At 35.2% G+C, this 22,972-nt stretch overlaps 1 protein-coding gene across 1 annotated transcript in view; it reads left to right on the forward strand.

Moving 5' to 3' along the window:
* Nucleotides 1–17,312, forward strand: part of SRP54 (signal recognition particle 54) — a 41,583-nt gene extending 24,271 nt beyond the window's left edge. The window contains exons 8-16 of the mRNA XM_032404941.1: nucleotides 670–820; nucleotides 2,393–2,541; nucleotides 2,914–3,014; nucleotides 3,527–3,613; nucleotides 6,897–6,970; nucleotides 7,186–7,294; nucleotides 12,061–12,231; nucleotides 15,602–15,697; nucleotides 16,783–17,312. Of these exons, the coding sequence (XP_032260832.1) occupies nucleotides 670–820; nucleotides 2,393–2,541; nucleotides 2,914–3,014; nucleotides 3,527–3,613; nucleotides 6,897–6,970; nucleotides 7,186–7,294; nucleotides 12,061–12,231; nucleotides 15,602–15,697; nucleotides 16,783–16,874 (1,030 nt within the window). The 3' untranslated portion in view covers nucleotides 16,875–17,312. The remainder of the gene's footprint in view (nucleotides 1–669; nucleotides 821–2,392; nucleotides 2,542–2,913; nucleotides 3,015–3,526; nucleotides 3,614–6,896; nucleotides 6,971–7,185; nucleotides 7,295–12,060; nucleotides 12,232–15,601; nucleotides 15,698–16,782) is intronic.
* The last annotated feature ends 5,660 nt before the right edge of the window (nucleotides 17,313–22,972 follow it).

The following is a 22,972-nucleotide window of genomic DNA, read 5'->3' on the forward strand; positions in this document are numbered from 1 at the left end:
AGGAAACAGACATCCAAATCCTGGAGTCCCAGGGAACTCCCATCAAAATCAACAAAAAAGAAACCAAAAGCCTAAATTATCAGATCATTTGATCCAAATTCAAGCTGTAGGAGTATGTCATAACAATTTCAAAGAAACAATATTATGAACTCCTTATATTGACTATATTTTTAATACTAAGAAATTGGAAATACTTCAAATGACCAACAGTAGGGCATTTCTTTAATAAATGATAGTATAACCATATGATGGAATGTTATACAGCCTAAAAGTCATGTTTTACAAGAATATTTAATGGTTTTATAAAATGCTTACAAAAGGGTGTTAAACAGGAAAGCATGTATGAAACATTCACTTTGTAAAGAAAATATAAAAAGTATTTGGGGGAAATACAATTCATTCAAGATAAGACATGCAGCAGAATCACATAGAATTTTGTAATTGGAAAACTGGATATTGCTTTATGCTGCTCTGGAAGTGGTTTGCTATCTTTATTTTTAATTTTTATCGTTTTGTTTGCTGTTTTTAATATTTATTAGATTTTTTCTTCTAAATTGAAATTGTGATCATTATGACTTTTTCTGAATAAAGGTACACTAACAATTGCAAATTAGTATTTGAAAGTTTTGTTCTGCAGTTGTTATTAAATCATTTGTCCTTGTTAAATAGCTATACAGAAATGGATCCTGTTATCATTGCCTCTGAAGGAGTGGAGAAATTCAAAAATGAAAATTTTGAAATTATAATTGTTGATACAAGTGGCCGCCATAAACAGGAAGACTCTTTGTTTGAAGAAATGCTTCAAGTTGCTAATGCTATAGTAAGTAACTTTCAATTTAACAACATTGTAAGGATTTTGGTTAATTTAATTACAACGCCTGATTGAGTTTAAGATCCATATAAATTATTTTTTGTCTGTATGGTAGATTCCAAGTAATTTATTTCTATTTTCAGTCTGTATATCTGTATGGTAAGGACTTAATCTTCTGTACACTAGATATGAAATTTTCATGAGTAAGTATCAAAAAAATTTTCCTTTCTCAATCATCTTATTGTATATATAAGAAAAAAAAGAAAAATTTAGAATTAACTTTTAATATCTATTGATTTCTTTAAAAAAATGCTTTATTCAGCCTCTGTTACTAGGACAGTCTCTTATTTTTTTTTTAAGATTTTATTTATTTATTTGAGAGAGAGAGGAAATGAGAGAGAGAGAGAGAGAGAGAGAAGGAGCAGGGGGAGGGGCAGAAGGAGAGGGAGAAGCAGACTCCCAGCTGAGCAGGGAGCCTGACTCAGGCCCAGTCCCAGGACCCTGGGATAACGACCTGAGCTGAAGGCAGACGCTTAACCGACTGAGCCACCCAGGCGCCCCTCTATTGAATTTTCTTTCTGTAAATTATTTAAATTAAATTGGGACATTTACTTTAGATGAATTTTGAAGGATTTTCAAAATGAAGCATTTAAAAATATTAATGATCATTTGGTCTCTTTAAAATTATGATGGAAATAATTTAGAGAAAAGAAGCAATTTCTAGATAATCTGTAGAATGTATTTTGCCCATGAGCCCATGTTTTGCCATTGAGGAGTTGGCAGTAATTCTTTAGCTAATGGCTAATGCTAGTAGGTTTCTTTTTCGCCATGACATTATTTTGACCTAGTTGAGCAGAACTAAGGGAAATAACCTGAACTGTTTTACTCATTTTGGTTTTAGTGCACACTCTTCAACTTTTTTCCTCTTACTTACTTTTAGTATTCCCTTTGCCTGGAATGTGATTCCTCCAGACCTTTGGATAACTTTTTTCCTCTTTTTTTTTTTTTTTTTTTAAAGATTTTATTTATTTATTTGAGAGAGAGAGAATGAGAGAGAGCAAGTACATGAGAGGGGGGAGGGTCAGAGGGAGAAGCAGACTCCCTGCCGAGCAGGGAGCCCGATGCGGGACTCGATCCCAGGACTCCAGGATCATGACCTGAGCCGAAGGCAGTCGCTTAACCAACTGAGCCACCCAGGCGCCCACTTTTTTCCTCTTTATTCAGGCCTCATCTCAAATGTTATCTCTGGAAAGACCTCATGTGGCCACCCTACCTAAAGAAGTCTCCCACACCTCAAAACTGATATTCTCTATCCCATTTTAATTGTACATCTGAAATGTTTACTTGCCCATTTATTGTCTATCTCTTCTGACTAGAATATAAGTCTCACAAGGACAAGGATTTTCTTGTTTATCTCTTTGTCTCAGGACCTAAATGGTGCCTAATACATAGTACTCCCTCAATAAATATTTATTGATTTTATGAATAATTACTTATAATAAATATTTTTCTATAGCTTCTAATGAGGAAATTTGCTTAAGAGCAGTAAAAATATGTTTCTTTCTTACTTAAATTTTCCAGCAACCCGATAACATTGTTTATGTGATGGATGCCTCCATTGGGCAGGCTTGTGAAGCCCAGGCAAAGGCTTTTAAAGATAAAGTAGATGTAGCCTCCGTCATAGTGACAAAACTTGATGGCCACGCAAAAGGAGGTGGTGCGCTCAGTGCGTAAGTGTCATTGATGCTATTGTCCTATGTCTTGGGCTTATATGATGTGTGTGTGTGTGTGTGTGTGTGTCTGTCTGTCTGTCTGTCTGTCTGTGTCTGTGTATTTATGGCTTTCTTCTTGATCATTGAAAATATATTCCAATATATACTCCAGTTTAAAAAAAAAAAAAGATATATTCCAGTATTGGACCTAATATGGTCTATAAAAGAAGTTTAAATAGAAACAGAATTTTGGAGTCTTTCTGATAATAGTTCTGTTTTAACAAGTGAAAAGAAACTTGGAACTGTGTACCTTTGTTTAATTACTTTGAAATCTGCTTTGAAATTTGTTTGCCTTTTTGAGATTATTTCGTGTTACCTTTTTCTTTGCAGAGTTGCTGCCACAAAAAGTCCAATTATTTTCATTGGTACAGGGGAACACATAGATGACTTTGAACCTTTCAAAACACAACCTTTCATCAGCAAGCTTCTTGGTATGTGCAGTGGTGGGGATATAGAAAAATCTCCAAGAAAATAGCATGGATATTTAAAACAGATTAGGACTTTAATCTCGCCCTCTCATTGACTAGTTCAGGAAAATCATTACCTTTTATGATTTATCTTCCTCACCTGTAAAAAGTGAGGATGATGGTTTTTCTGCTTCTTGTGGTTAGAGTGGTGGAATGAGCTATTAGATGGAAAGTTCTTCGGAAAAGTTTTAGAGCACAATACAAAAATATGTAGTTGTGGTAATAGCAGGGGGAATGGCAGTAAAACTTTTTGTACCAGGTAATAGAGTTAGAGAGCATGGAATTGGGAATAAAACCCTGGGCTGGAGTCCCTGCTTTGTCACTTAACATCTCGAGTTTCGGTTTTCTCACCTGAAAAGTATAGTAGGAATATCTTACCTGCGATCCCACAGGAGTATTATCTCTGTGCATGTATTTTGTATAATGTAAAGCAGCATATACTATTGTTAATTTTTCTTTTTTTTGGGGTCTTGCAGGCATGGGCGACATTGAAGGACTGATAGATAAAGTCAATGAGTTGAAGTTGGATGACAATGAAGCACTTATAGAGAAGTTGAAACATGGTATATGAGAAGCAAAAGCATTTGCTTTCAGATGTCTTCCCATGATTTCTTTTTGATAAAGCTACTGTTAATTTGTTTGAAATGATAAATCTATTATTAAAGTTCAATTCGTCAAATGTTTATTTCCTACATGATTTATGCGCAAATCATTTTAAATCTCAGATATGTGAACAATTGTAGAATTGAGTGTTTTTGTTTTCTTCCTTGTAATCAAATTGCCTTAAGGTTAAAATTGAGGTTTTCATTGGGTTTCTTGAAGTAGAACAGGTTAAATGTAAGTTGGAACACTCTAATCTGTTTACTTATAAATTATGTGTGTGTGTATATATTATATATATAGAAATTTAGAAGAATGAGATTAAGCACACATTTTTTTATATCACATTAAAAAGACCACTCCTGTAGAGATATATGTTGTGAATAAGAGCTCAGGTTCTTAAATCTATCATATCTGAATTTATATCTGATCTATTTTTAGCTGTGTAACTTTTTCGAATTACTTAGCCTTAATTTCCTTATCTGTAAAAAATAGGTAATACTAAATCTCTTCTTCGTAGAGTTGTGAAGATTAAATCAGCTGATGTGTATAAAATCAGAAGCTTTCAACATATATTATTATTGACCATTTCCGGTTTTCTCCAAATGATCTTACTGTCAGTGTCCATGGTCACATACTATCCTGCCTCTTTGCTTTTTCTCACTTATCTTGTCAGTTACCAGTGCCTTTATCCCTCTCTGAAATGTTGATGTTCTTCAGGGATCAATGCTAGGCCCTCTTTTCTCTGGAGCTTCAGACTGATAGGCTTACTAGACCATTCTTGGATGGTCCATCAACACTTCAAATTCAGCATATCCGTATCTTCCCATCCTAATGTCTCACCTTATTGTTATCATCAATGAATGCTAATTAGTCTTATTGCCAGAGGCAGAAACTTGGGTGTTGTCACGGACTCTCTTATTTCTTCCTCGCTCTGCCCTTTCCTTTTCCCATCAGTCAGCTTGTCCTAGTAATTCTGCCTCCTAAATATCTTCATTCCATTCCCTTTTCTTCAGCTCCTGCAATTATGCAAGTTTATCTCTTGCCTAGATTGTTTATTCTGATTTTAACAATCTTCCTGTTTCTTGGACTCTTCCCCTTGGATCTATTTTTTATACTGTAGCCAAATGATCTTTGAAAAATGCAAGTCTGATCCAATTACTGCCTTAAAATCTTTCAGTGGCTTCCCATTGCCCTTACAATGTTTTTAAAAGACTCTACCATTGGGGCGCCTGGCTGGCTCAGTCGGAGGAGCATTCGACTCCTGATCTCAGGAGTTGTGAGTTAAGGCCCATGTTGGGTGTAGAGATTGAAGTCTTAAAGAAAAAAAAATGACTACCATCTGGCCCACATCTTCCATATCATTTTTGATGCTGTTCTTAACGTTCCATGTGCCAGTCATGCTGAATTTCACTCAGCTTCTCAAATGTACATTGCTGTCTGTCACCTCTGTGCCTTTGCCCATTAGACAGGTGTCCTCTCTTCTTCCTACTTCCACCCTCCTCTCCCCAGCCATACTGGCTAACTCCTACTCATACTTCAGTCTCTCCTTCTTTAGGGACATTTTACCTGATCCCTGGACTGAGTTAGAACTCTCTGCTTTATGTTTCCATTGCACCCTGTAATTTTTGTATGATTCATCACAGTTATTAGATATCTGTCTTCCCTGCTGAAGGTGTAGGTAAGTTTCATAGCTGTGTTCCTCACCTTTTACGTTTACAGTACCTAGCACAATTTGTGGCACTTAGTAGATCTTTAATAAATATTTGTTGAATGAATGATTCTATCCCTCATTGCGGGTTCTTTTCCCCACCTTCCTCTATACTGAACAGCCCTACCACTGCTTCCACCACCACACTAAACTGTATCCCTAGTAGGTCTACTTTTTGACTCTTAGGTCTCTCCTTATGTCTGCATTTTGCTTCTGCTCTTAGCATTCTACTCATTTCTGAGGTCACCAAGGGCAAAAGTAGTAACCTTTCTTCTTTTCCTTGGATGTGTTATCTTTCTTTTGTTTTCAAACTCTTCACTTGGGTTCCATGACAGTGGATTTCTTATACTATCATGGCTTCAGTGGTCGCTTCTGTATAATGGCCAAGTATGTATTTCAGCCTTAACTTTTTCTACCACTGTTTAATTTTGCATTTCTAGCTACCTGCTCTAACATTTCCTTTAAAATATTGTACTGCCACTTAAGGGGCGCCTGGGTGGCTCAGTCGTTAAGCGTCTGCCTTCGGCTCAGTCGTGATCCCAGGGTCCTGGGATTGAGCCCCGCATTGTGCTCCCTGCTCTGCGGGAAGCCTGCTTCTCCTTCTCCTACTCCCCCTGCTTGTGTTCCCTCTCTCGCTGTCTCTCTCTGTCAAAATAAATAAATAAAATCTTTAAAAAATAAAAAAATAAAATATTGTACTGCCACTAAAATTCAGAATGGCTAAATCCAAATACCTTTTCCAGTTATATCTTTAGGACATAAATAGAAAATACTCTGGGTTATTGTTGTTGTTGTTAATTGAAGTTAATTTACATATAACTTCATGCTTGGTTCCTAAGGATATAATTCAATCAATTTTGACAAATGCACAATAACCCATATCCATCAGGAAACAACATTCCCATTAACTAGAAAGTTTGCTCATTCTCCTTCCCAGTAAGTACATCATATTGTAGAAATTCTAGAGTTATGTCCTCCCCCCTACCTACTTTCTTTGATTCAGCATAAGTTTTTGACATTCATCCATCTAGTTGCATGTACCTGTAGCTTGTTCTTTTATTGCTGAGTAGTATTTCATCCATAGTCTATTGTTTTCATGTCCGTGGACAGCCAAGTTGTTTAGGAAATGCCAAATAACCGTCTAAAGTGTTTTTGCCATTTTTCATTCTCACCAGCAATGTATGAGAGTTCTGCTTGCTCCACATCTTCTTTAACTTTTGGTGTTATGAGGCTTTTTAGTCATCCTAGTGGGTAGAGTTTGTCTGCTTTGTTTTCAAGTTTTTTGTATATTTGTTTTTGTCCATCTTCTCTGAGAGAATGTAAGCTTCTCTAGGATAGAATCTGTTTATGTATCTCTATATTCTCCACTGCATTCATCCTATGATCTTGCCCATAGTAACTGCTCAGGAATGTTTATTGATTAGATGTTTTGCGAGTGTGCTTCAAGATGAACCCATGACTAAGAAAAAGATTAATTTTACTGAATGGAAATGTACATTCTCTAATATATCTGAACCATTTATATTGTATTTCAGGTCAGTTTACGTTGCGAGACATGTATGAACAATTTCAAAATATCATGAAAATGGGCCCCTTCAGTCAGATCTTGGTTAGTTATCCTAAAAAGTTTTTTTTCTATCTTCTTCTGTTTTTCATTAAAATTTTTAAGAATAGATGCATTTGCTTTCATTATTTTGGCTATTTGGGTAAAAAAACATTTTAAAAACTTTGTTTCAAAATTAAAGCCAGTAGTTAAATGTGAACATTCTGAACAATTTAATCTCAAGCTATTGTTGATTTTATGTTTAAATATATTTGTTTTAGGGGATGATCCCTGGTTTTGGAACAGACTTTATGAGCAAAGGAAATGAACAGGAGTCAATGGCAAGGCTAAAGAAATTAATGACGATAATGGATAGTATGAATGACCAAGGTAAGATGGCAGATTACTTGATCTAGAGGACAATGTTCTGAATATTTGCAAGTGGATAGTTTCACTGTGTTCTTGTGGACAAGATGGGCAAAAAATTTAGAGTGGAAGATTATAGTTAGGTGGATTTGTAGCTGTTTGAAAGCTCTTACTCAAAGGGTTATGACTACTGGATTGACTTCATCATAGAGAGAAATGTCTAGTACAGTGTTTCTCCAAACACTCTCCAGTGTTCTCCAAAGAACACTTGTTCTTCATGATGATGATAGAAATCACTTGAGAGCTCTGTAGTCAAATAAATTTGGGGGAATTCTGGGTTAAAAAACTATTAAGTTTATTTATTATAAGTTTCCTCAGAACTCTCATATGCTAACATGAATTGGAAACCTGTAAGAGAGATAGTTTAAGCAATGTTTACAAACTTATTTTGCACTGAAACTCTCAAGGTTTCAGTCTTTTTTTGGTGGGGGGAGAGAGAGCGTGTGCGTGCACAAGTTGGGGAGGGGTAAGCAGAAGAAGAGGGAAAATATACCCTCAATAAAATACTTTCCTGTATCTCCAGTCTCTTCTTACCTACTGACTTTTCTTCCCCATCAGCATATAAACATTCTTAATTTCACATTTCCTGGGCTGTACTTCTCCCTCATGCTTTTTTACTCTTTTTTTCTCTTTTCAGTCAAACTTCTTGAAAGAACAGTTTGTATTTTTCTCAAACTACTGAAATCTGACTTCTGTCCCCACCACTATGTGGAAATAGACCATACAAAGATTTCCAGTAACGTACTGGGCTGTTCCAGTGGATTTTTTTTAGTCTTTTTCTTGACCTTTACAACATTGGCTGTTGTTAATCACCTTTTTTTCTTGGCTTCTGTTATACCATCTCCCCAATTTTACCCTTACCTTTCTTGTTAACTCAGTCACTTTTTCACCCTGCCCCTAAAGTGACTATATACTACAGGTTCTGTCCTCAGCCAATGTTTCTTCTCATTCTGCTCATTTTCTTTGAATAATTCATCCACTTCTGTGCTTTCTCTACTGCTTGACCGATTATTTTTTGTAGTCTCTACCTCTTTCCTGAGCTCTAGGCTTTCATAGTAACCCAAATAAGATTGTGTCTTTCTCATCTCTGTATCTTCAACACCACAAAAAGTTTTGTATGTAGAATTAATAATTGCAGCCATATCTAGAGTATTTACTCTGTCCTGAGTGCTTTACATATATTAACCCATCTAATCATCATAGTAACTCTCAAGGGACAGTTCTGGGGTTAAAAGCCATTATTATCTGGCTTTTGCAGATTAGGAAACTGAGATACAGGAAAGTTGAGTAATTTGCCCAAGGATGCTAGCTACAGAATGGAGAGACTGGGCGTCAAACTCAGGCTTTCTGGCTCAAGAGCTGGACCACCTCTTTTCTAGATGCTCACTAAATGGTGGGCAGACATCTCTATTTACAGGTTTGAAAGTTTTCTGAGACACAGATCCAAAATGTAGTTTTCTCCCTTGGTGAGTGACACTTCCATCTATCTGATAGAGATCTATCTACTCAGTCACCCAAGCTAGAAACTGGGGTCAACCTAGATTTATATCCTTGCTGATTTTCTGTCTAGTGGTTCTGTTGATTATGGAGATGAAGGTATTGAAGTACCTAACGTTTCTCCTCTTAGTTCTGTAAGTTTTATGTCAGGTAAGCTCTTTTGTTGGGTACAGTACACATTTAGGATTGTTAGGTCTTCTTGGTGAATTGACCTTTTTGTCATTATGTATGTGATGTCCTCCTTTGTCCCTGGTCTGTTTTGTCTAATATTAATATAGCTTTCTTTTAATCAGTTGTTTGCATTGTTTATCTTTTTCTATCTTTTTACTTTTAACCTGCCTATATCATTATATTCAAAGTGAGTTTTATGTCAACAGCATGTAATTGGGTTATTTTTTTTCTGTTAACACATTCTCATATACTCTCTTTTAGCAGATATATTATTGATATATTAGGATTTAGTTCTGCCATTTTATTTTTTGTTCTGTTTGTTCCCTGCGATTTTTGTTCTGATTTTTCTTTTCTACTTTCCTGAGTTACTTGAATGTTATTTAGTATTCTATAATTATTATAGAATAATTATTATTTATAGGTTATTTAGTACCTATCATTTTTCTGAGTGTATTTTAAAAAATAATTTTCTTAATGGTTGTTTTAGGTATTACAATATGCATACATATTGAATTGTGTGGTATTACAATACGCATATACATTTAAACTTATCGCAGTTTATTTCTATTAGTTTTTTACCACTTCTAGTGGAATATAGGAACCTTAACATTACCTTAGGTTTAGTGAGTTCCACTTGCTAAATAATTCTCATATCTCCCCTCTTCCCTTTGTCTCTGAGTCCCCTACGTTAGTTCACACACTCATTATTTCTCACCTAGATCGTTATACAGTAGCTTCCTAACGTTTCCCTTTCAACTTTTTCACTTCTCTTTCTAATTTGTCTTCCTTACTGCCACAAGAATGGTCTTTCTAAACATAAAAAATTTTGGGACCAGGGGTAGCTCACTTGGTTGAGCATCTGACTCTTGGTTTCGGCTCAGGTCATGATTTCGGGGTCATGAGATCGAGCCCCATGTCCGGCTCTGTGCTGGGTGTGTAGCCTGCTTGAGATTCCCTCTCTCCCTCTTTCCCTCTGCCCCTCCTCCTGCTCGGGAGCTCGTGTGCACTCTGTCTCTCTCTCAAATAAATAAATAAATAAATAAAATCTTTAAAAAAAAATTCTGGGGTCAGACTCTTTCAATGGCTCTTTCTTGTTGTCATAATGAATTTCAAACTCCTAAGACTGGCATACAAATTCTGTTATAATCTTGTCCTTACCTACTTTTGCAACTTCTTAAATCTCAGCTCTTATCAAGCTTGGTTTCTTCTACACAAAACTGTTTTTATTCTTTTTTTTTTTTTTTAATATTTTATTTATTTGACAGAGAGAGACACAGCGAGAGAGGGAACACAAGCAGGGCGAGTGGGAGAAGGAGAAGCAGGCTTCCTGCCGAGCAGGGAGCTCGATGTGGAATTCGATCCCAGGATCCTGGGACCATGACCTGAGCTGAAGGCAGACGCTTAACAACTGAGCCACCCAGGCGCCCAAAACTGTTTTTATTCTAAACATCCATGTTCTGCTTTGTAGAATGTCCCTTGCTTCTTTCTCTTGTTTACTTAACTCATATTTGTCCTTTAGGACTACTCAGTTAAAGAAGAACCATCAGCATGGAGCCTTTCCTGACTTCCTTTCTTCTTTAAATTATGTCCCCTTCTGGCATTTGTTTAATTCTCTCATACTGCTTACCATGATGTGCTGTATTAGCCTGTCTTCTTTCACGTCACTCCACTTTAGGTCTTAGAATACATATTTCCTAAATATTTTATGGTGAAGATGTGGCTTAAAAGCTGCATTTATGAAATGGATTTAGGTTTTAATGACTGTAAGTTTATTATGAGATAATGTGCTCCTTATTTACATTGTATTGGATTTCAGTTCACTTCTGGATGATATGCTTAGAGGGCGTAGACAAATTAGAAAATATTAGGAAATCAGGATAATAAATGGAGTTCTAGAAGCACCTGGGTGGCTTAGTCGGTTAAGCATCTGTCTTCGGCTCAGGTCATGATCCTAGGGTCCTGGGATCGAGCCCCGCGTTGGACTCCCTGCTCAATGAGGAGTCTGCTTCTCCCTCTCCCTCTGCTGCTCCCCCTTGCTTGTGCTCTCTCTCTCTGTCTCTCTCTGTCAAATAAATAAAAATAAAATCTTTAAAAAAAAATAAATGGAGTTCTAAACCATGTTATAAGAGGAACAGTCAAAAGATTTGGATATTTGTAACCTAGAGGAGATTCACCAGAGACTTGGTAGCTCTCAAATATTTGAAAGCCTTATTCTTTGTGCCTGGCAAGGAGACATGTATGCAAATAGGAAGAGGTGCCAGGTAAATTTATTTTATTTTAATATGTAAAAAGATTTTCCATAATTACAGGTATGATAGAATAGCATAGATTATTATATTTTAGATATTAGATAGTGGGTCATCTGGGAATATTAAGACAGGCTAGATGACCATTTATTGGGGGATGTTGTAGAGAGAATGCAGTTGTAATAGAAATTTTGACTAAAGTCCATTGCATTCCTGAGATTGTATACAGCGAAAGCCAGAAGAAATGCACCTCATATTCTAAGAGTTATAAATACACTGGAGGGAATTAACTCAACTCTTTTTGTCACAGAAAGGATTAAAATACTAGTAGTAATTATATGGAAAATATTACCATTATTCCGATGATGATAGATAGAACCTACCTACTTCTGTTGCTTAGATGCCTAAATTTATGATTTAAATGTTAATAGTTATTTAGAGCTAAAGTGAGCACTTTTCTTTTTTGAAATATACCTTATACTTTTAGTATATGCTCTGAGGAGCAGTTGGATATGAGATATGGAAAAGGTGGACATGGGTTTTAAAGGTTTTCAGAATGTTCTATTTTACTTAAACTGTGGGGTGAGTACATGTGTATTTTTTTTATTGTTTTTATAGCTTACAAATATTATAGATGTTCTTTTGAATATGTTTAATGTTTAAAAATCAGATGCAAACATGGCAGGTGATAACATTTGTTAAATCAGGTGGTGGTTTCACCATTTTATTTTTGTGTGTGTATGGTATTTGTACATAACTGTTTTGATAATGAATGTTAGTTGTATGTAAATGAAAGTAATTAATCCTTGTCTACAGAACTTGACAGTACTGATGGTGCCAAGGTTTTTAGTAAGCAACCTGGAAGAATCCAAAGAGTAGCAAGAGGATCAGGTGTGTCAACAAGAGATGTTCAAGAACTTTTGACACAATATACCAAATTTGCACAGATGGTAAAAAAGATGGGAGGTATCAAAGGACTTTTCAAAGGTAAGAAAAGTAACAGGCTCCTCATTAGTTAACATAGTGAAAGTAAAGAAAGAAGTTGAAAAACTGAAATTAAAGCCAGGGAGTACTGCCAGTATTGGGAAACATATTGCTGAATTTCATGTTCTATTGTAAGTTCTTCTGGAATGTGATCTGTGATTTCTCTGTTTTCAGATTCAAGGTAATGAACACTAATTAAAAACAAACTTAATGACTTCATTTTTATGAAGATGTAATGCATATTAAAGAAAATTTAGACAGAATAAGAAGGTATATGGAAAAAACTTAAAACACCCGTTACCTTTTCTCCCCAGAGAATCCTATGGGTCCTACTGCAAATAGGACTATAACTAGTGCTTTGATATAACTAGTGCTTTCTTCTGAAACATCATGACTATTTTTCTATATTGCTAAATATTCTTCAAAATACAGCTTTTAAGCACTGAATACTCTTCCAGTTATGCTTGCATCTTTGTTTTGTGCAATGGATATTTAGGCTGATTCATCTGCTGTATCAGTATCAGTTCTTACATCAGTTCCTGTGCAGTCTTCTGGGAAGCCAGGGATTTTGTCTGCTTTGATCAGATACATAGTACTCGCTGAATAAATTTTGTAGTAATTTAAGATTTCCGGGGCGCCTGGGTGGCTCAGTTGTTAAGCATCTGCCTTCGGCTCAGGTCATGATCCCAGGGTCCTGGGATCGAGCCCCGCTCATAGGGCTCCCTGCTCGGCAGGAAGCCTGCTTGTGTTCCTGCTCTCGCTGTGTCTCTGTCAAATAAATAAATAAAATCTAAAAAAATAGAAAATAAAAAAAATAAAAAAAAGATTTCCAATTTAATGATCAAATGTTTCTTTTAGTAGGTGTTTTTAGATTACTACTCAAGTTTAACATCTCTTCATACATTTATTAGTTTGGATTTCCTTTGTGAGTTACCCCTTAGGTTCCTTGTTCATTTGTCTCATTTTCCCCCCCTGTTGCTTTGTAGTAACACTTTAAAATCCTTGGTTTATGTGTGCAAATATTTTACCCAGTTTTCATTTGCCTTTTATTTTTATTTGTATTTTTTAGTGAATGGAAGCTTTCATTTTTAATGTAGCCACGCCTAATTATCATTTTCTTGATTTCTATTATGCTCAGAAAAGCCTTCCCCATGCTGATACCACAGTACCCACCTACATTTTTTACTTGTTTTGGTTTTATTTTTTAGGTTTTTAACTTTTTATCCCATCTGAAATTTATTTTGCTGTGTATTGTGTAAGGTAAAAAGATAAATTTACTTTTCACAGTTGTCTTAACCCTCTCTTAAAATTTTTTTCTGTATTATAAACACTATTAAAATGAACTTATTATTTCAAAATATACTGATTAGATAATCTCCAAAGGTGAAGCAATACTGCTGAATAGCTTTCTAAAAAGGATGAGTATTGATATAATTTTTATCCCTTTTGTCTTTGACAGTTTTCTTATTTTCTTTGCTTGTTATGTGCTATTTTCTTTTTCTTAAGATTTTATTATTTATTTCTTTATTTATTTGAGAGAACACGGGAGCATGCAAGCATGTGAGTGGGGGGAGGAGCAGAGGGAAAGAGAGAATCTCAAGTGACTGCCTGATGTGGGGCTCGATCTCATGACCCTGAAATCGACCTGAGCTGAAATCAAGATTCTGTGGCTTAACCAGTTGAGCCACCCAGGCGACCCTATGCTGTTTTCTTTTTTGTGACAGGGAGAAAAGTTAGACAAACATGTTTAAGACTGGTTATAATTCTTCACATCACATGCTATTTCAGATAGTGATTATTAAACACATGTCAGTTTAACATCTTTCCCAAATAACCCAATTTTTTTTTGTAATTTATTTATTTATTTTAGAGAGAGAAAGAGAGGGGCACCTGGGTGGCTCAGTTGGTTAAGTGTCTGCCTTTGGCTCAGGTCATGGTCTCAGGACCCTGGGATCAAGCCCCACATCCGGCTCCCTGCTCAGCAGGGAGTCTGCTTCTCCCTCTCCATCCACCTCTCCCCCTGCTCATGCTTTCTCTCTCTCTCCTCTCTTGCTCTCTCTCAAATAAATAAAATCTTTAAAAAAAGAGAGAAAGAGAGCACAAGTGGGAGGGGCAGAGGGAGAGGAAGAGAGAATCTCAAGCAGACTCCACGCTGAGCTGAGCGGGGGGGGGGGGGGGGGGGCAACATGGGGCTCAATTTCATGGGCTTGAGATCATGACCTGAGCTGAAACCCTGTTAGATGCATAACCAGTTGTGCCACCCTGGCGCCACTTTTTTAAGGCCTTTTTTTAAAAGATTATTTATTTTAGAGAGAGCTGACTATTCTTGAAAGAACTACTGTAATCCATTTATCTAAGCATTGATTGATTGCTCAATAAAAGCACAATCAAGATGAAATGGGCAGTGGATGTGGCACACATTCTTGTCACACCAAACTCTTAATATTTTTTAGAAGTTTTAAGTCCTCAGAAACAAATACTTGTGACACTTTACCAACGGACACAGAATTCACATCTTACACAGATGTATTAATCATGAAAAATTTTTTACAGATTTTATCCTATGTTTTCTAAAAACGTATCTTTTATTCATATTTCTTAATGCATATTTTTTATTCAGATTAGCCAGCTTTGAAGTTCATTTTCATAATGCTTTTGAGAAGTACCAGAGTTAATGTTCCTTTGAAATAATTTTGCCTGAAGCAACTCTACTTACTTATTGTTGTTGCATCGATGATCTGTTTTGCTTCCTGTCTCTTGAGACCACAGCAGCTTTTCTCTAAAGGATGCTCTTATCTGGTCTGCCTCAGAATTCATCACTTTTATTGGCTTCCTTTTTTACTGTGGAGTTTCAGTTAAGTGTGTAGAAATTCATTGGTAAATGGAATTGCATTATTTGTCTTTCCATTCTCTGAAGCTTTTCATTATTTTTAACAGCTTCTTAGATATATGCAAATCTTCATGTTCTCCCAGTCTTATTCTTTCATATTAATTTACCAGCAACCCAGGCTCTTTCCCTATGAACCCTTATCTATAAAGTCAGGTTTTTGTTCAGCATTCTCCTATATGACTTTTAAACAATTGTTGTTACAGCTTACTATTAATAATCACTGGTTACAGTTTTATATTAACAAAAATCATAGCCCTTAAAAAATCCCTTAAATGCCCCTTAATATAGAATTTCATTTGTCCTTTCTCAAAAATATGTATGTAATTGAGATAAAGATTGGAAGGGAATATGTACAAATAGAAATAATGTGTTAGGGTGGTAAGGTTATGGGTGATTTTTAAAAATTTTACTCAATTCATTAAACTTTCTATGATACCCTGATTATATTGCATTCTACATTGACTCAAAACCTTTTTTTTTCAGGTGGTGACATGTCTAAGAATGTGAGTCAGTCGCAGATGGCAAAACTGAATCAACAAATGGCCAAAATGATGGATCCAAGAGTTCTTCATCACATGGGTAAATACAAAGTTGTTGCCAGTTTATAATACACAGTTTAATTTATAAAGGTTGAGTTTTAATAAGCCTTCTGTTGTGGGGCACCTGGGTGGCTCAGTCGTTGGGCGTCTGCCTTCGGCTCGGGTCATGGTCCCAGGGTCCTGGGATCGAGCCCCACATTGGGCTCCCTGCTCAGTGGGAGGCCTGCTTTTCCCTCTCCCACTCCCCCTGCTTGTGTTCCCTCTCTGGTGTGTCTCTCTCTGTCAAGTGACTGGATAAAATCTTTAAAAAAAAAAAAAAAAGCTTTCTGTTGTGATATTATGAACATCTGTTCAAAAGATGTATGATTTGAGGGAAATGGCCATCTGAATTCTGTTGAATGGTTGTAATAGTGCTATATAATTGAGATTTTATTCCCTCTTCTGCTGCCATCTGTGTGATTTTTGAGCAAGATACTTCATCATCTTCTGTTAATGTTTGTTCCAGTGATCTTTTGCCCTAGTTTGGAATCTGGGTATTTTCAATGATGAGACTTTGAAATTATATAAGGATTTTGAAACCCAGTTATACTTTTGCTATGTGACCTATGAAGAGTTCCTTAAATTTTCTGAAAATCACAGATAATATCTCATCAGGAAATTGTGACAGTTAAGTGAGCTAATATATATGAAGGCATTTATCAGCTCTGGGCATATAGATGTTTAATGAATGGTGAATTCTTTTCTTCCCGTAAGTCCTGTGAAACAACTCCTCCACTCCCCAGAATTGGTTACTATTAACAACAAGACTCTCTTGGACTTCCCAGAAAAAATTCTTTTGTTTAGATTTATTGACTCCCTGCTGTGTGACAGGTACTGTTCTAAGATCTTTTCATATATTATTTACTCCTTCTCACTTGATGAGGTAGGTTATTTTTTTTCTGTTTTATAGATAAGGATACTGATGATAATACAGATTTTTAATTGGTATGTTCTTTAAGGCTGATGACCAAATTATAGTCAGATCCCAGTAAATTTTTTAGAAGTTAAAGTACTTATTTGGCAAGAGTAATATATGTTTCAAGTTCCACGTAATAATGATCTGATTTTACTCTATTTTTACTCTAGGTGGAATGGCAGGACTTCAGTCAATGATGAGGCAGTTTCAACAGGGTGCTGCTGGCAATATGAAAGGCATGATGGGATTCAATAATATGTAAAGAAGATGCCTTAATATAAACTGACTCAGTTGATTACATTATTTGCTGAGACCTCAGAGTTTCCCTCCTTTTTGCAAACAGGAAAAAAAAAGAAGTATTTTTCTTGCCTGTCTTGCCATTTTTCTTCCTCTTCTCATCTTTTTTCCCCTCTCCTTTTCTTCTTTTTTCCTTCCTACTTCCCTCCCTCCCTTTGATGCAAGGGAGGAATATATAGTTTTTGTGGAAATCATTTTATTTTTGCTTCGGGTTTTCTTCTGTTAGTTTTCACCATCATAATACTTCTTAAGTTAAACAAATCATGATATAAAATTTAGTACTTAAAAGTTTTTAATTGTCTTAAAGGCCAAGCATTACATTTGTAAACAGTCCTGGTCAGTAGTTACATGATGTCTCAATAAAAGTGCTGTAAAATAAACTTCAAACTCGTTATAAATTAAGGGGTTGTTAACTTCCTTTATGATTTAAATTTATCAGTGGATCACATTAAAAGGCAGACAGAAAAACCAACGGCTCTGTGTCACTTAAAACTAGTCCTATAGGGCGCCTGGATGGCTCAGTTGGTTAAGCATCTGACTGTTGATCTCAGGTCTTGATCTCAGGATCATGAGTTCAAGCCCCGTGTTGGGCTCCACGCTGGGCGTGGAGCCTACTCAAAAACAAAACAAAACTAGCCCTACAAGTATACCTTTAAGCAGAAATGTGGTAGAAGAACTTAACCATTAGTATTAGGAATTTTTGTTTAACTTAGAACAATTACGGTAATTTTGCCATAGAAAATCTCAGGCCTGCCATTTAAATTGAAATTGCGAATTTAGTTAGTTTATAATATGATGTTTTGTATATAGCTTCCATTTTTTTACCTCATATATTTGAAGCCTTAATGACAATATTTGTTTTTTTTTTTGAAAAGCCAATTTTGTTGTTTATCACACACCAAAAAAATCTGCTTGACGAAACTGATGTACTTGGGTGATAGTTAACGTATAGACCTTCCTAATGAGAAAATAATTGCGTATAATGTTGATTTGGTTGTTGGTTACTTTGGATTGCTACACAGTACATTTAGAAAAGTGGCTTTTAAATAAATTATGGAATTAATTTAAAAATACTAGAATAATTATTATACTTATTGATTAATGACATCATGAAGACTATACATATGGTGTAGTAGTGTATTTTGAGCTGTAATGGATTGATCTTTAGCAAAGGATTGATTTGTAGTAGTAGAAGAGTGAAATAAATGGCTAGTTTTTATAGTATTAATTTTTTATAATTTAGGTGTTTTAAAAAGGTCTTATAGGCTGAAGTATCTTTAAAAAGTAATGACATAAGGAATGCAACAGATTTTCTTGTTTACTTGGGCAAAGATTTTATATCCCACTAAATTATTTTTACCAGCTAAAAATTAGCATATCCCTATAGAACATTATATACCCTATATAAATGATGTATCTTGTGTTCTGCAGAAATGTCATCAAAAGGTCCAGCTATAGAAATTTGCTAATGAGAAAATATTGTTTTCCAAATTAGTTTCTAATTAAATTGATGCATACCACCTTTACTGGGCAAGCATTTTTGTGATTTCTATCCTCAGAGTACCACTTTTCACTTTGACCAAAGAAGAAAATGAGACACTTAGCCATACTTGATGCTCATTGTTTTATAAGTATTTTTGTGTCTGGTGCAAATTGTATTTTTCAGAAGCAAAAATTACAGTGGCAAAGGACACTAGAACTCCTAGTTCAGCTTCCGTATCTTTTTTTCTCTTCTGTAAGATGAGGGAATTGGAGATGCTGTCTAAAATTCTGACCACATTAATTCCTCAATCTGACATCTTTAGTTACAAAAGCTATCCTTCCATCCTCACAGTTTTTGTCGAAGTACTGATGTTTTAACAGCATAAGTACCATATACCAAAATCAAATAATTTGACCAAATTTCCTTTTATTTTTCACTATTGTTAAAATTGGTTGCTAAGCTTTTTGATACCTGTTATAGTCCCAGCTTAGACCACAGCTAGATCTAATATTGTGTAACATTGGATTCTTCCTGAATTTTATTATAATGTTAATTAAACATGTATCAACATAAAATTAGGTATAATTCCTAAGCTTTCAATGCTTATATAATTATACAACAAAACCTCAGAAATTAATTTCAACAAACTATAGTACCAACAAAGGGCAAATTAATGGGCAATTTAATGTGATGGATATCAGTATTCTTCTGGAACTATCATATTTGCTGGTATATAAGATAAGGTAAGTATACACAATGCATTGCAATTTTATGGAGTAATTTTTTGGAAAAAATTAAATACTTTTTATATGTAGTAAAAATATTTTAAAGTGTGTTGCATAATCATTATTTTGTTCAAATAAATACAGTATATTTTAATGAGAAGAGTTCCTAGGTCTGGTATGCAGTAATGTACTAATCTTGAAGAGAAGTATAGTGCCCCATAGCTAAAAAGAAATGTGATATTGTCAATAAATACTTATATACAAAAGGGAACAAAAGCAGGAAATTTACTAGAACTAAAGTCTCATCATTGCATATTTGGTAAAATTAATATAATATTAATACCTTATTTCAGTGAATGTAGAGGATTTAAAAAGTAAGCCATAATATAAAAATAAAATTGAATTTCTTTTACATATAGCTTTAATACATACAAATATTTGAGTAAGAAATGGAACAAACCATTTAAAACAAATGCAAAGGAATTTTAACTTGATGCTTGTATATGTGAATAAATCAAATATTTTACAGTTTGTATGAGACAAGTAACCAAGGAATTTGGATAAGCTCTAATAAAAACTGTCGGTGAGAATCATGGCTAAGTAACAACAAAATGTATGTAAGTTTTGATCTTCCTTAAAATCTAGAAATAATTATTAATAAAGCCAAATAAGTTATATCCAAAACTAGAAATCCATCATCACAGCTCAAATCTAGATGATGTTCATTGCTTGCATTCACTGGATTTGAAATGTAGTTGTCATCTTCAAAATTTTGTTCTAAAGTCCAATTACCATATTCTCAACATTAAGCTATTGCATTAAAGTCAAACCTAATATCTTCTTTGCTTTTGAGTCACGAATTACAGGAATGATGAATTTATATCTCATATGTGGGGGGGTTTAATTTTAAATTTCGCTTCTAGATGTGTAGTCTTTGGGTTATTGTTAAGTAGTTATTGATGTGATGTGAAATTTTGCTATGATAGTTATTTTACCACACTTTGCATTTAGGGGTAGGTAAGTATTTGTACTCAGTGTTGAGTAGTTGCTAACCCAAGAATCTAGGCCTTGTCTTTACTGACCTCTTACTGTGATATGGGTATATTGAGTATGAGGTAATTTTCAGATACTTTTAAAGTGAAAATACACTTTGTAAGCTGGTAATTATGGCACATTTCCTTTGATCATATTCATCTGGTGCCATACTTTTTTTTTTTTTTTTAAGATTTTATTTATTTATTTGACAGAGACACAGTGAGAGAGGGAACACAAGCAGGGGGAGTGGGAGAGGGAGAAGCAGGCTTCCTGCTGAGCAGGGAGCCCGACTCGGGGCTCGATCCCAGGACCCTGGGATCATGACCCCAGCCGAAGGCAGATGCTTAACAACTGAGCCACCCAGGCGCCCCTGGTGCCACACTTCTTTTGAGTTTGGAATGTCTGTGCTACTGTTTGCAGTTTTCTCATTACTCTTCTCTATCCATTTGAAATTACCATTTCGAAAGCATTTATTTTTTAGCTTCACTTGGCTTACAGGGTTCTCTCAGCCTAAAACAATGCATTTTTTTTTTTTTAAAGATTTTATTTATTTGTCATGTCAGAGAGAGAGAGAGACCACAAGCAGGGGGAGCGACAGGCAGAGCAGACAGAGGGAGAAGCAGGCTTCCTGCTGAGCAAGGAGCCCAATGTGGGACTTGATCCCAGGACCCTGGGATCATGACCTGAGCCAAAGGCAGACGCTTAACCAGCTGAGCCACCCAGGCATCCCTAAAACAATGCATTTCTTGGTAGTGGTAGGATCTAAATGGCAAAATACCCAAGTGATGACACAGCAGTACCTGCCTGTAACAGGATAATTCCGATGAGCCTGATGCTAAGAGAATCTCCTACCTGAGGCCTGAGACTCCCCTGACGCTGGGGCACAAAGGCTTTACCTTTTCATGGAAAGCAGAAGGGAGTAATATCCTGTGACTGGGATAGTTTTTAGCAACACATGGTCAAGTTTTGTGAGCCTCTTTCCAGAGCATGGTTGCCTGTCTGCATCAAGTAAGGAGAACATGCAATGTCTGCCTGTCTGCATAGGTTAGGAACCACGCTTGCCTGCTTTTTGTGAGTTTAATTATTGAGTAAGAGAAATTTCTTCTTCAGTGACCCCAAAGAAGTAAGAGTTGTTACTGGATATATTCATGGGCCCATAATTTTTGACTTTGGGAAATCAATTAAGGGGGTCAGAATTTCATTTCTGGCAGAAGTGGTTCAAGAAATATCTGTCAAATTTCTTGACACTCCATTTCATAGGAAATACAGGAAGTGCGAAATCCTTCCGTTGATGTGTGTCTCTTGATTTTCTGCAATTTCCTTCTTACTGTGTTAAATAATGGATGATCTTGCCCTGAGATAAATGACATCTTTTTTTTTTCCAGTTTTCTTGAAAATAATTGACATACATCATTGTATAAGTTTAAGATTATAGCATGATGGCTTGATTTACATATATTGTGAAACGATTACCATAATAGGTTCAGCTAACACCCACCTTCTCACGTAGATACAATATAAAGAGGAAAAGGAAAAAGGAAAAAAAATTTCTCTTTGTGATGAGAACTTAGGATACTCCCTTAAGTTTTCTATATATCATATATCAGTGTTAGTCATTGTGTACATTACATGGAAAGGCATCCTTAATTGTGGCAATCCTTATTATAGCGGCAATCCTTATTATAGCTTTATATTTTATTTTTATAAAATAAGAATTTTATTTTTATAAAAATAAAATATGCATTTATTTTAAATAATACATTATATATTATAAATTTATAAAAATAAATATAAAATATAAATTATATATATTATAAATATACAAATTATAGATATTTTTATATATTTTATTATGGTTTTTAAAATTGTCAGAAGACTCCTACAGTTCTACAGATGTCAGATTAATATGTTTAGCTTTCAACATTGAGATTGCTGTGTTTAGGCATAGTGTACAAAGAAAGTAATATTTTTTGACTAATGCCATATAAAAAATTCTGCTAGTTGAGTATCAATAGTCCATTCCCATGACAAGAAAATCTGACCAAATTCCAATTAAAAGAAATGTACTCACATGGCATCAAATAAAACATGTTCACTTGGTATTTTCATTTGTTTCTTAAATATAGGGCTTTAAAGCTTACAAATGGCCATCTCTCATGATAGACTTCCAAAAATATACACACTTTGATTATTTGTATCCAAATCTTTTCAAATATCACATTCACCTTTGGTGTAGGAATTTTCTGCCCCTAATAGCCCATTGTCTGACATTTTCATTCCCAGAGGAGCAGAGTGTCTAAGAGTATAGGCTCTGGAATCAGACTGCCTGGGTTTGAATCCTTGCTCTGCTGCTTACCAGCTGTGTCCATGAGCAAATTTCTTAATCTCTCTGAGCCTTTGTCCCCTCATCTGTAGAATGTTGGTAACTATAATAGCATCTCTATTATAGAGCTGTCGTGAGGCAGAGTTAATACAAGGAAAGTCCTTAGCACAGTACCTGTGATATTGGGCTCCAAAAGTGGAGCCACTACTGTTATTTAACAATTTATGCTTAAAGTCAACCTAAAGTGCATTTTTAGTTTTACCATCTTATTTTTTTCTTATGTATCATTGACAGTGATCCCTTATTGGAGGGATGGGTAACCTTAAAAACATTTCTTATTGAAATATGTTGCTTAAGGAAAAAAAGATAAAATAGATATGTAGCTTTGTGAAAACCATAAGAAAATCTTGTTTTTTATTTGATGGACATTCCTGGTTATCGAATTTTAGTCAGCTTTGTTTTCCCAGCCTTTCAGAGAAATAGGTAGATCTAAATTT

The sequence above is a fragment of the Phoca vitulina genome, unplaced genomic scaffold (genome assembly GCF_004348235.1).
Source record: "Phoca vitulina isolate PV1807 unplaced genomic scaffold, GSC_HSeal_1.0 scaffold7, whole genome shotgun sequence".
Lineage (NCBI taxonomy): Eukaryota > Metazoa > Chordata > Mammalia > Carnivora > Phocidae > Phoca > Phoca vitulina.